Source organism: Cucurbita moschata, unplaced genomic scaffold, assembly GCF_002738365.1.
Source record: "Cucurbita moschata cultivar Rifu unplaced genomic scaffold, Cmos_1.0 Cmo_Scf00021, whole genome shotgun sequence".
NCBI classification, from domain to species: domain Eukaryota; kingdom Viridiplantae; phylum Streptophyta; class Magnoliopsida; order Cucurbitales; family Cucurbitaceae; genus Cucurbita; species Cucurbita moschata.
In genome coordinates, this window is record NW_019268537.1 from 735,459 (window position 1) to 748,092 (window position 12,634).

A 12,634-nucleotide genomic window follows, 5' to 3' on the forward strand; every position below is an offset into this window, starting at 1 on the left:
AAAGTACCAAATCTAGACCCATTTGGATTTTAATTTTTAATTTTTAATTTTTGAAAATTAAATTTATAACATAAAATCCATGTCAAAGTTTTAAACCTAAAAATACAAGAATACCAAATAGTTTTCTATTGGGCTTAAAAGTAGCCCAATCAACCTGTTTTAGTCGGCGCGGCCCACAACAATTGAGCCCACAACAATTGTTATCTGTAAAATTGGGCCTACGGCTGTTCCATAAAAAGAAATCGGTATAAAAATATCTGGAGAGGCTTACGGAAATCATTTTTTTTCATGCTGAAGACGGGAAATTTAGGGTTTCGTATTCTATCCAGGTGCGCCTCCTTCGAATTCTCTAGGTTTGCTCTCCTCGAAGCATTCGGGTCAAAATTCATAGCATATTTCTATTGATTTTTTTTTTTGAGCCCAATTAAGGTTTTGTATAGTCTCTATTTAGATTAAACAAATAGTTACTGGTTTGTTTATACTGTCAGTGATTGTGGTGGTACTGCGATTGTCAATTGTAGATAAAATGCCAAGGTACGACGATCGTTACGGTGGTACTCGGCTCTACGTTGGGCGCCTGTCTTCACGGACGAGGTCCCGTGATCTGGATGACTTGTTCAGTCGTTATGGAAGGTATGCAGAATCTAGCCGGATGTACCGTACCGTTCAGCCTTGGTCGAATTTGTGTGCTAACATTAATTTGTTGAATTCGATAAGTGTATGTGTGTTTAGCTATGCTGTATTTTACAGATGTAGATTCTAGCCGGATATACTGTTCATCCTTGGTTGAATTTGTGTGCTAACATTAATTTGTTGAATTCGAAAGGTGTATGTGTGTTTAGTTATTCTTCGCTTACTTCATTTGTCCCGGTTATGCTATTGCCAACATTATTATCAGACCTCTTGAGGCATTTACCAAGCCCTTTTTTTGGGTGCACGACTGTAAATGTGTATTTTGATATATCCGTGAAAGTGTGGATTGTTGATGGGTCTGTGTGGTTTAACTTGAGTGATCTTGTTGAAGGTTTTTTGGCTTATGCCAAACCTGGAGGTCTATGGTGAGAGGGTTCCCTTGGTGGATTTGGCGAGTCTTTCTATTATGTTATTGCCTGTTTTTATGGAAATGCCAAGAATCTCAGAGTGGTGTTTAGTTCATCTATGAGGGGCGAGGTGTCAACCCTTTGATACTTGTATCAAATGATGGCCTTACCTGTTTCTGGAACCAATTTGCGCAGAGTACGCGATGTGGATATGAAGCGAGACTATGCATTTGTTGTATGTATTTCCCTCCCTCTCTTTCCAACGTTATTATTCAGGCTATACTTTCAAGGAAAAGTTGCTATTGCTGTCTTACTTTTTGTCTACTGTATGGTGCTTGTCAATTTTTGCAAGCGTAATATTTTTTCTTGGTCTGTTTGCTCAAAACATCTGATAACAGGAGTTTAGTGATCCCCGAGATGCTGACGATGCAAGATATAGTTTAAATGGGAGGGATGTTCAAGGAAGTAGAATCATTGTGGAAATAGCTAAAGGGGTATGTACCATAATATTTCCAGACAAAACCTTTCATAAACTGTGTAGTTTCTTTCAGACGGTTGTCTTTTGGTGGTTTCTGTTCTTGTATGTGCTAATATAATATTATTTTGGTACGTGGAACTTGGAAGACAACCTTCATACAATTTCAGTTTTTTTGTAGTCACATTTGTTCATTTTTTTCTAAGGCTATTATGTGTTGTTTTCCTGGCTTGCTCTGGTGAGTTTATTTTGCTTATATCTTGTATATTGATTTTGTGAATTATTTTTTAATGTCATTAAATTTTCCAATTTTGATATAGGTACCCCGTGGTCCTGGTGGATCCCGTGAATATCTTGGTAGAGGCCCTCCTGGAACTGGGCGATGTTTTAACTGTGGGATTGATGGCCACTGGGCTAGAGATTGCAAGGCTGGAGACTGGAAAAATAAGTGCTATCGCTGTGGTGAACGGGGTCACATAGAGAAGAATTGCCAGAACAGTCCTAAGAAATTGAAGTATGTCATCTTTTCAAATTGTTTTCCTTCACTAAATTTTTTTTCTCCTGTCGATCATTCTGAGAAAAAACTGATGGTACAGACGTGGAAGTTACTCACGTTCACCCAGTCCTCGCCGTGGTAGAAGCCGCAGTCGAAGTTACAGCAGAGGTCATAGCTACAGGTTTGTTTCAATTGAACCGTTTTCATTTATCCTGTTATTGAAGTTTTCATGTTTCTTCACATTGCCTCACATCATGAGTTTGATGATTCAGTTTTGAACTTTTGGACTTCATTAACTAACTTCCTGAGAATTTGTTTATTGTGTCTACAGTCGTTCTAGATCACCCGTAAAAAGAGAGAGAAGCCTTGAACGATCAGATAAAAGATCAAGGAGTCCGAGAGGCAGGTCAAGCCCAAAGAGGCACAGTTTGTCACCTCCTCCTTCGAAAGCTATGAAACGTAGCGCCACACCTGATGAGAGGAGTCCAGAAGAAGCAAGACACAGTCTGTCCCCTGGGAATCGCGACAGTCCAAGAGGAGGTAGGAGCAGCAGGAGTCCGAGAGGTAGGAGCAGGAGCAGAAGTCCAAGAGGTAGGAGCAGGAGCAGAAGTCCAAGAGGTAGGAGCAGGAGCAGAAGTCCAAGAGGTAGAAGCAGGAGTCCAAGAGGTAGAAGCAGGAGTCCAATAGATAGGAGCAGGAGTCCAATAGATAGGAGCAGGAGTCCAATAGATAGGAGCAGGAGTCCAATAGATAGGAGCAGGAGTCCAATGGATAGGAGCAGGAGTCCAATGGATAGGAGCAGGAGTCCAATGGATGAAGGCGAGGACTTCAATGGTGGTGGAAGTAAGAATTATCGGAGGGAAGAAAATGGCTACAGTCGCAGCCCCAGTCCATTGCCCAGAGAAGAAGCGAGTCCTGTAAACGATGAAGATAATAATGGTTCTCCAAGGGGGGACAGCGAGTCTGCCTAATAAACAGTTCATTATTCTGCGTTTGCGTTGGAATATGATATAAATGACTTGTGCCTAAGAGAGACTTCTAAAATAGAATTGTACTGTGATTTGAATCCCATCTCAAATGTTCATTGGCACCACATTTTTTGCCTATGTGTCTTCCGGCTTAGTTTTGATAAATTATGTATAATGATCTATTTCGCTTAATCTTTTATCCTCTAAAAGTTTTTTTTTTTATTATTATCTGATTTGATTAAAACCACTTTCTCGATCTAGTAAGAACTTGTGAGTTGGGTAGGCTACTCTGTGATAGTCTGTAACAGAACAAAGGACTAGACATTCATCAAAATAAGTGATTATTTTAATTATGGTAGTGACTATTATTGCTAATTGTTCACAATTTTTAATACTCAGTATCAATTCTTCTAAAATTTTAAATACAAAAACAAATTATCACTAAAGTTTGCAGACTGAAATATTAATTACAAAATCTGCAATGTTTTTGGATGTATATTTTATAACCAAGAATTTCTTTTCGTTAATAGAAAAATACCACTTCTATTAAATGTCATGCCTAAGTCAAATTACAATTTTCCACCCACCAGTGAAGCGATAAGAGCAACATAAAGAACACAGCTATAGTTTAATTTACACGTCATCATTCTTCGAAAATGCAAGGAAATATCTCCTGTAAAAATAGACTTTTTTTTTTTTTTTTTAACTAAACATTGAAATATGTTTCCACAATTCATGGGGCCATATCGATCACCAACAGTAAAGGAACAAAGTACAGAGACGAAAGGAAATGTGAATTCCACCTATCAATAATGTTGCAACGCTATGATATGTATGCTTTCACCAGCTCAGAATAACTGCACACAAAGCCTGTTCTTGGACATGTGATTTTACCGCTGTTTTCCTTGGCCATTTTTTCCAGAGCCTGCCACCGCCAATACCAAACACAAACTAAACATTTCAAAATGCACTTGGGTAGAAATTTTCAGATTATCTTATGCAATCAAAATTATACTAACCTTGGCGCTGTAGACATAACCATTCGGAAGCACTTGTGGCGGGTTCTCGGTGTCCATGAGCTCTTTCGTTATGTAACACACGAGCTTCGAATGATGCTGCTTTGAATAAGGCAATGGCACTGCCAGCTTCCTAAAACTTTCTTGCGATAGTGGGTCTTCCTTGGTGCAATCATCCTCATAGCAGTATCTAAGCAGGTCAAGTCAAACTTATCTGTATTCATACTAGAAGAGTGAAAGATTATTTCAGATGCAATCACTTTTAGGATTAAATTTAAGATGACTACGGGAAGTAAAACTTTTAGGTGAAAAACTTCTATAGGTACTTCTTGAACAAGCACCAGAGAGTGCTCCAACTTAGAATTTTCAGAAGCACTCCTCACTTTTACAAGAAATGGCGTGCCAAGTTAAGGGTTTTTTCTTCTTTTGTTTCTGCATGTCTATTAATTAGATGAAAGAGTTAAACTGCAGTGAATGTGAATCACACGTATATGAGACAGTAACAAAGGATACGGAGTTTTGAGAGCAGACAAGCCTGCTTGCAGATAAATATTTAGCAATGGCTCGAGTGTCATGCCATATATTTTGCAGAACTCTTGTCTAAATACATCCACAAGATGATCCCACTGCTTTGGTTCAAATAAGACCTACAAAACACAATTTAATACACTTCATATCAACTTAGACAGAGTACAAGGTTCGATATCATGAACAAACAAAAGGCCAGAACAAACCATCATATGCTAGAAGGCTAGGATAACTGCACTTACTTTCATCTAAAATACTTTCAGGAAGGACAGATATTACAAACATAAGATTTCCCCAAATAATGTTTCCCTCTTAATAGCCAAGATGGAATCAAAAGGGAAATGGAATTAGGAGGTAGAAAATGATGAAACAGGAAGGAAACGAAGCATTATTGTGATTTTATACATATATAGTAAATCATAATCAATTCTGAGCGGCCCCCAATGGGAGGAGGAAGAAGGGACATTCAGTCATCATGGGGAAAAGTAACAACAATTGCTAACTGTCACTTCGATAGGATGTAATTTTCTCAAGTGATTATTTATAGTTCAAACTAACATAAAGTTTTTAAAATATATATTCTAGTTAGTCAGGAAAAAGGTGTAGCTTTCTGTTCTAAGCGCTAATGAAATTAAGTTGTGCAAACTGATAGAAACAAGATAAGATGATTCACCTTGTATATGGCACACTCAGTACTACTCTTGAAAGCCAATGTTGCCATGACCCGCTGCAGTTCTTTCATATGGGTGGCTCCCCAGGGAGCAAGGTACTTCCGTGCATATGTAATAGCTTGCATATTCTTGTCAGCTCGTACCAATTCTATGAACTCTTGAAGCCTCAGTTGAAACTCAAATTTGCTCTGTCATCAATAAAAATTAGGAAGTTATGCAAGCTGAAAGAACTCATGTAACCCAAAACTGCATTTGAAATCGTTCCAAAAGTTCAGTTACATTACAATATATTGGCAACAGAACAATAATATCTCCATGGTACTTTATAAGCATATAACTAATTGCCACATATTGTAAGAAAATATTATAACTATAAATTTGAATATCCACGAAGGAGAAAGTGGAATTTCCTTTTAAAATGGAGCAGATTTGAAATGAATTACACTACAACAAGAAATTTCTCAAAACCAATAATGACATTCACCCATCCTCTCAAGAATGGAAATATCCCACAACCTTTGCATCCTAATGCTAAAAGGTTCTAGTTACAATGTTCTTGATAAACAAATGGTTTTGTATTGGTACATATTCCTAAACTGAATACTTAAGTGTTCGATTGGTTTTTATTGAACGACTACACTATAATTCATTGTCTATGCTTCATCCTTAAACTAGTTTTATATTGATACAAATACAAAACCAATGGTATGATGCTGAAGAAACTGACATGACTTAATGGTAACAACCAATTAGTGCTAGTATCAATAGATCTTGAACAATCATCCATTGCTGATCAATTAAAAACACTTGTACTTCAAATAAAATCTTTATAAACAATACTTTTTTCTTTCCATAATAGAGCAGATAAACAATAACTCAGGAGTTAAAAAAATTGACCCCGGGCCATGTTCAACTAATTATATTTATGAATTATTGGATGCTCCTCTAGAATTAAATTCTCAACACATCATTAATAATTTTTTGAGAGGACAATCCATTATTAATATTGATTCCATATACCTTGAAAAGCTACCTAAATTTCAGAAAATATAAGAGCAAACATGAATTTACTTCACAAGGAACAGCCTTCAAATAAACCCAATTCGGTACAGACGATTCACAAACCCAACAGAGACACCATACCTATTTATTTTTAATTTTTATAAATAAATGACCAAGTTTTCATTGAGAAACCACACACAATTACACTCCCAGCATTAAACAATTTCTAATACAGTTGCAACAAAACACATATCAAGCCTAAATGAAACATAACATGACAAACAAATTATAACACAAGAACTCAACTGCAGCATTATTGTTGATATACCTTGGAATGGATCAGTTATGTAAATGAAAGACTCTTGAGAACCACCACATATACCTTGGACTTCTTCAACCTCGACTTGTTATCGGAACACCAGGAAAGTGCAGGTGCTATCTCCTTGTTCTGAAGGGCATCAATAACCCTTTTGGCTTCTTGAAAGACATCAATGTCGACAAGATCCTGAAATTTATGACTGACTAGTCAAAAGTAGATTGCATTTTTCAGAATGCAAAAATATTTTCCTTTCTTATTCTTCTTAACAATCAACAGATATTACATGCACTCTCAGAAGAGTTCCACCAGAACAAGTGCTTTTCGATTAGACCCCCTTTTTTGTATAGTTAGCATTGGGTCTAGACAATCCCATTCTTGTGCTTCTTTTTTGCTCTCTTTAACACTCTTACATTTTATCTCTATGAAAATACATTTTCTGATTAAAAAATAAATTAAAGAAGAGCACAAGAATGTAAGAGCATGCATTTTATCAGTTGATGCAACTGCAGTACATCTACAGAATACACATCCATCTTGTGTGAAATGGATCCCTTTTCAATTCCACTTAACTGAAACTTAGAATAATAAAATATCTGCCATAAAGTCGTAAACTTACTATCCATGTTCAATTTCCCATGAAAAATTCATCATTTATTTATTTATTTATCAGGAAACACTTTTTTTTTTTATCAAGACAACTAAAGATGGTACCCCCTTTTACCACAGCCAAAATATTTAGTGCATATACTAATCATTAGATTCACTATTACTTGAAGGAAGCAAGAACATGATCCGTCAGCAATTAGCAACAAAAAGATCTATATGACAAACTAAACTAAAGTAACACTGACCTCAAATGCTTGTGATCAAAATATTATAATAAAGAACCTCTTTCAAACGAAAAGTATCCTCATTAAATCGGTATATAAATGATATGCAGGCATTAATTCTTTAAAGACAAAGTGTTTACAGATAAAAAGAGCCTGGACACTCTCAGCAGTGCAGAATCAAATTCAAGCAAGTGTAAAAACCTGAATATTGCTGCTCTCTGATAATTTCACTGCAGTGTCAAAATATGACATCCGCAGCATATAGTCCACAAGGATTCTTTTCAGGCGTGTGCTGTTCCATTCCGCCAAATTATCAGCATCAGCCGATTCTAAATGATCGAGTCTGGCGCGACACTTCTGTGCTTGCATCTGCTCGGTGTGATTGCCCTCTTCCAACTTAACATCAAAAAGAAACGAAAGATAAGAGAAAGATGAGTTCTTTCCTTATCAATCTATCAAGAAAGGGCAAACAAATATATATATTTTCAGTTAGCTAAACAGCACAGTTCTCACTAGCTACCAGTATAGACTTATGTGCTTGCTCACTTTAATATTACGATCACCCTGGTCCGGAACCACATCAAATAATCCAATTCAATACTTCATCAATATTCAACGACACCAAGAAAATCCGGGCCCGCGAGTAGCATCAGATGAAATCATGGGTGCAATACGGTGATTCTTTTTACAAATAAGGCAAAAGAAACATCCTAAAAATAGCTATTCGTCGCTAGATTGACCTATTCCAAGAGAATTTACAAAGAAGGTTCACGACAAGAAATGAAAAAGAAAACCTAGAACCAACTACCTTTCTTTTCAACCCCTGCAATCTGGATACAAGCGAAGTGAAGTGACGTACGGCCTCTTCCCTCGACATGTTTTCGCGATCGGCGGCATCAGTAACGCTGGATATCACAGCAGAGACCTCCTTCTCAGCAACGCGATGATTAGCTCGAATCGTCTTCTTGTAGTGCTCAAAGGGAACCCTAAGAAATTGATGTTCCAGCTTTAGAGACTCAGCCAATCCGCTAATCTTGGAGGGCGTAGGGCTAATCGTTGCGGCTGCGGCATTTTCCATGGCGGTTTCAGAGGCGGAGCCGTTGGGAATGGCATCGACCTCCATGGACGCAAAGGGAGAGAAACAGAGACGTGGATTTTGGAGAGGAATTTTCTTTTAATTGTTTTGGACGAAAGGTACCGGAAATGAATCAGATCAACAAAATTATTATAATTTTTTAATTTCCGTACATAATTATCATAATATGAACCAAAATTATATATTGTTTTTATTTATTTTAATTAATATAATTTTTTTTTTTTTTACTTTTATATACTAATTAATATTTCTTTTGAAAATTATATAGTTAAAATTATATTATGTTACAAGTTAATATTATGATTTTTGAATAAATAAATAATTTTATAATTTTTGAAATAAATGACAAATTAAAGTTTTATGAAATGCTTATTTTAATTTAATATATATTTATTTTTAGCGGGACCAAAAAAAGATATAAATAATACCTTCGGACAAAAACTATCCTTTCCATAATGCAACAGGAAAACGAAGGAAGAGAAATCTTGACAATGGACGTTTGGTCGACGCAATATTCTCACTCAATTTGTCAGGTAATTTAGTCTTCAAACCTTCAATCATTGTCGCCGAACTGTAATTCCTGTGTCGCCGACCATGTGATGCCGGCAACTCTTCGAGCAGTCGATGCTTGATTTTAAGTTTCCTGAAAATTCGCAATTCTGAGTTGTCTTTGGTGATTTGAATTTTGAATTTGGAGGAGAAAGAATCCGGAGTCCATCGGTATGTTGACGAATTTATGACTGTTTTGATTTCTGCAATCAGTTTGATATTATTTGTGAGTTGTTTTTTCTGTACTTCCTGAATCTCTATAGTTTTATGAAGTTGAGGAGGATTTTGTCGTCACTGTTCTTGCTGTTTAGCATATCGAATAGTGAGTGAAGTGAGAACGTGCAATTTTCTCTTCGGTTTTCTGTTTTTCTGGAGTTTCTTTATTGATGGAAGGAAATGTAGCAGTGAGAGAGGAAATTGACTCGATCAGAGCTGAATGCGTTGATGTTCGGGTTTGGTTTTGTTCTCGATGAGTCGTTTTTACAACCTCTGTTTTGTTATCGTGTATAATTTATCGACGACCAAATAAAACACTGTGAATGAAAGTCTGGATTCCATGAAACACTTTTTCGTAAGATTGATATATGTGTTCATGAACTTTGATTTTTGAACTGTTCTGCATTTTTTCGCGGCTTGTACATGGTGACGTTGTAAACTTTCGTTTTGGATAATTTCCAAGTCTAGTCATCTTCGTTAGTGAAACGATCTCTCTATCATTCTTCTATGTGTCGAAAATTTTCGTCGCTTTGATGGTAGAATTTTGTATTTATGCTTGTATCTTCAACGAGATCCCAAACCATTTTCGACATTTGCTTCCTGTGTCTCTCTATTAATGATGCTTTTCTTTAGATCTAGAGTGAATGTATTAGACACGGTATAGAGAAAAGTATTGGGATTGAAGGACAGAAACTGAAGATGAACTGAAGATGAAGAAGTTATGTTTTAGATCGTTTGCCACTTGCAATGGGAAAAAAAAAAAAATTAGCTCTTCCATCAACAAATGACAGCGAAGCTTGTTGGGAACATCCATTAGAGAGTAGGGCGAATACTTCTATCGGTGATGAGGCTGGAAGTAGTCCCCAATGTTCCAAGGACTTGTCTTCCAAGTCCAGGAAGCAAATAGATGATAGTGAAAGGTCCAGCACCAGTCCTAAACTTAGAAGGACATGGTCATTATCTTCCGCTGCATTTAGAGACCAAGGTCAAATAAACTTTTATAGTTCGAGTGATCCAAGTAGATCTCCTGGTAATGCTAGCAGTGGCTCCAGACGGCAACATGAACAGTCATCTTGGTAAGGATGTTTATTCTAATAAATATTAAGATCACGATCAGAGATCATGTAGTTTGATGAAAAATGTATACTGAATTGCATGGAGAATATTATATATCTTTTAATTGGTTTTTATCATATTATTCTGTAGTCTAATTTGTGATCTCGTGGTTTTTACTATTTGTCAAAGTCCATCTCGAGAGATGAAATTCAAGGTAAAGCATGCGCAGATGGAAATGCCAAATGATTACCATAGCTCGGGACCTGTTAGGCCATGCTCCAGAACTTGCTATGATTCTTCAGGAAATTCTTCCACTAGCTCCAGTACTGTTTCAAATGGAGTCTTAGCCCGCTACATTGATGGTGAACAACATCGGGGAATAAATGGATCCATGAATAAGTATTCTCAGAGAAGTAACGGGTGGCGGCCTCCTCGAGCACAGTGTCTGCCACCTTCTTCAACAACAGCTAGAATTGCAGATAAACCCAGATTCTATTCATCAAGAGAAGCTAAATGTTCTCTTCCTCGTTTCTTGTCTGAAGAAGTGGGAGAATATGGATTTGGGAATGACTCACCTCGAAGTATTGCAGAGACCGTTGTTAACAGACTCTCACAACATCATGCTGTGCCTAAAGCGACCTCTAAAGAGCTTGGTGAAAATATACCCATCAAAGTTACAGACAATGGGAGTGAGAGTGGTGATATAACCATCAAGTTGGATAGTGAAATGTCAACTCGTGTTTACCATCTTCAAAATCAAGGTCTGGTATTGCTAAATGAGAGTACTCAATTTTGTTCCAACTTACTTGAGTTCATCAAAGAGAAAGTTGGTCGGTTTCATCCAACCGAGCATAGAATAGAGCATATCAAGAATTGTTTGGATGGACAATTTTTTCTTGAATCTGAAACGAAAATTCGGGGCTTCAAGCATAGGATTGAGAGCTTGACAATGAGTTTACAGAAACTATCTATATTGTTGCAAGCAAAGTCTGATCCCAGTTCTCTGAGTTCTGGTGTAGACAATGCACTACAACTCAATAGTCAATATCCAGAGGTGAATAATTTCTCATTATCCCTGGAAATTGGACATTATTCTGAACATTATTCTGAACATTATTCTGACATTACAAATCATAGAGTTGATTTTCTTTACTATGCTGGGACATTTAACAGTTTTATTTTACTTGCTAGGATGGTTTAAGATCTGAGCTAGAAGCAGAAACTTTATTTTCAAGACTATTGAGAGAGAAACTATACTCTAAGGAGCTGGAAGTGGAGCAGTTGCAAGCTGAACTGGTGACAGCAGTAAGAGGGAATGACATACTAAAATGTGAAATCCAGAATGTAATGGATAGCCTTTCCTGCCTTACTCATACGATGAAAGATCTCGAACTTCAGGTAGTTTCTTGCTGTCAACTTGATCTTGAAGATAAATTTTGTTGAATGCGATGGCTTTATCATTAGTTTGTATGACTGATACTTTATGAAAATTTAAGAATGTTCTAGCATGTGTTATATCCATTCTGATTGACTATTATGGTTCCACATTTATTTTTAACCATTAATATTTTATTTGGGTATAGAGAGCTGTACTCTAGAAGACTACTCGGAAAATATATGAACTAGCTAGTGTCTTTCTCTCTAAATTTCTCTTCTTCTATCCCTTGCATCGATCATCAATTTGTGGTTGACGTGCTCAGGATTATTTGTCAAAGCTACAGGCATTGGAAGAGAACATCTTGCTGAAGGAAGGTCAGATAACAATCTTGAAAGACACACTTGGGAGTAAATCTATTGAATTTCTTGCTCCTCCCAGTTCTATGTGGGAATTTCGACTGCAGTAAAAAAAAATGGAGGATTTTGCTGCTGTATGAAGTGAACAATTTTGGGTATCTTCATGAGCGAAAGGTAAATTTTTGGTATGGAGTTACTCCACTGATTGCCATTTATTATATTTAGGATCATTTTTAAAAAAATGTACTTTCTACTAGGGGAAATCACTTTTACTTCTCTATTAAAATGCTATAGAATTTTGAAAAGTGCTTCTGAATCCTAAGCTCACTTTTAGGACTACCAAATTTATCTTTAATGGTTTTCAATAGTACATTGATTTTAAAATGTTGGTTATATAACTAAATATTAGTCCCGCTGTGTGAAAGGACTGTCCACTTTTTACCTTAAAAAATAATAGCTGATGGAGGACATTTACTATTTTTACATCCTCACCATGTCCTCAGATTAATGTGTAATGCTATATTTTGAGAGCAAATTCATAAGCTTCTTTCGCTATCAGTAATAATGCAGTTAAAAATGAGGTTTGATTTAGGTTAATTTTTGGCTAAATTCAGTAGCAATGAGAAAAATTACGTCCT

The 12,634-nt window shown here is 36.5% G+C and overlaps 3 protein-coding genes across 6 annotated transcripts; 2 read left to right on the forward strand and 1 right to left on the reverse strand.

The window, feature by feature from the left end:
• Positions 1–264: 264 nt before the first annotated feature.
• On the forward strand, positions 265–3,117 carry LOC111458195 (serine/arginine-rich splicing factor RS2Z32-like). 4 transcript variants are annotated; one of them, XM_023100705.1, is made up of 8 exons: positions 265–353; positions 522–633; positions 1,236–1,275; positions 1,439–1,534; positions 1,836–2,029; positions 2,112–2,192; positions 2,343–2,702; positions 2,808–3,117. In XM_023100705.1, exons 2-8 carry the CDS (start codon positions 527–529, stop codon positions 2,980–2,982), a joined length of 1,053 nt encoding a protein of 350 aa, XP_022956473.1. In that variant the 5' UTR covers positions 265–353; positions 522–526; the 3' UTR covers positions 2,983–3,117. The 4 variants fall into 4 exon arrangements, with proteins under 4 accessions (XP_022956473.1, XP_022956469.1, XP_022956470.1 ...); XM_023100701.1 differs by having other exon boundaries at positions 2,343–3,117; XM_023100702.1 differs by having other exon boundaries at positions 289–329; positions 2,343–3,117.
• A 389-nt stretch (positions 3,118–3,506) lies between these two features.
• On the reverse strand, positions 3,507–8,528 carry LOC111458394 (protein MAEA homolog). The gene is made up of 7 exons (XM_023101037.1): positions 8,154–8,528; positions 7,547–7,741; positions 6,579–6,701; positions 5,197–5,382; positions 4,509–4,642; positions 3,999–4,185; positions 3,507–3,904 (listed from the first exon to the last, which is right to left on the reverse strand). The coding sequence occupies exons 1-7, from the start codon at positions 8,466–8,468 to the stop codon at positions 3,803–3,805; spliced, it is 1,242 nt and encodes a 413-aa protein (XP_022956805.1). The 5' UTR covers positions 8,469–8,528; the 3' UTR covers positions 3,507–3,802.
• Positions 8,452–12,244, forward strand: LOC111458393. The gene is made up of 6 exons (XM_023101036.1): positions 8,452–8,539; positions 8,906–8,974; positions 9,840–10,282; positions 10,452–11,316; positions 11,454–11,660; positions 11,963–12,244. The coding sequence occupies exons 3-6, from the start codon at positions 9,954–9,956 to the stop codon at positions 12,104–12,106; spliced, it is 1,545 nt and encodes a 514-aa protein (XP_022956804.1). The 5' UTR covers positions 8,452–8,539; positions 8,906–8,974; positions 9,840–9,953; the 3' UTR covers positions 12,107–12,244.
• Positions 12,245–12,634: the final 390 nt, after the last annotated feature.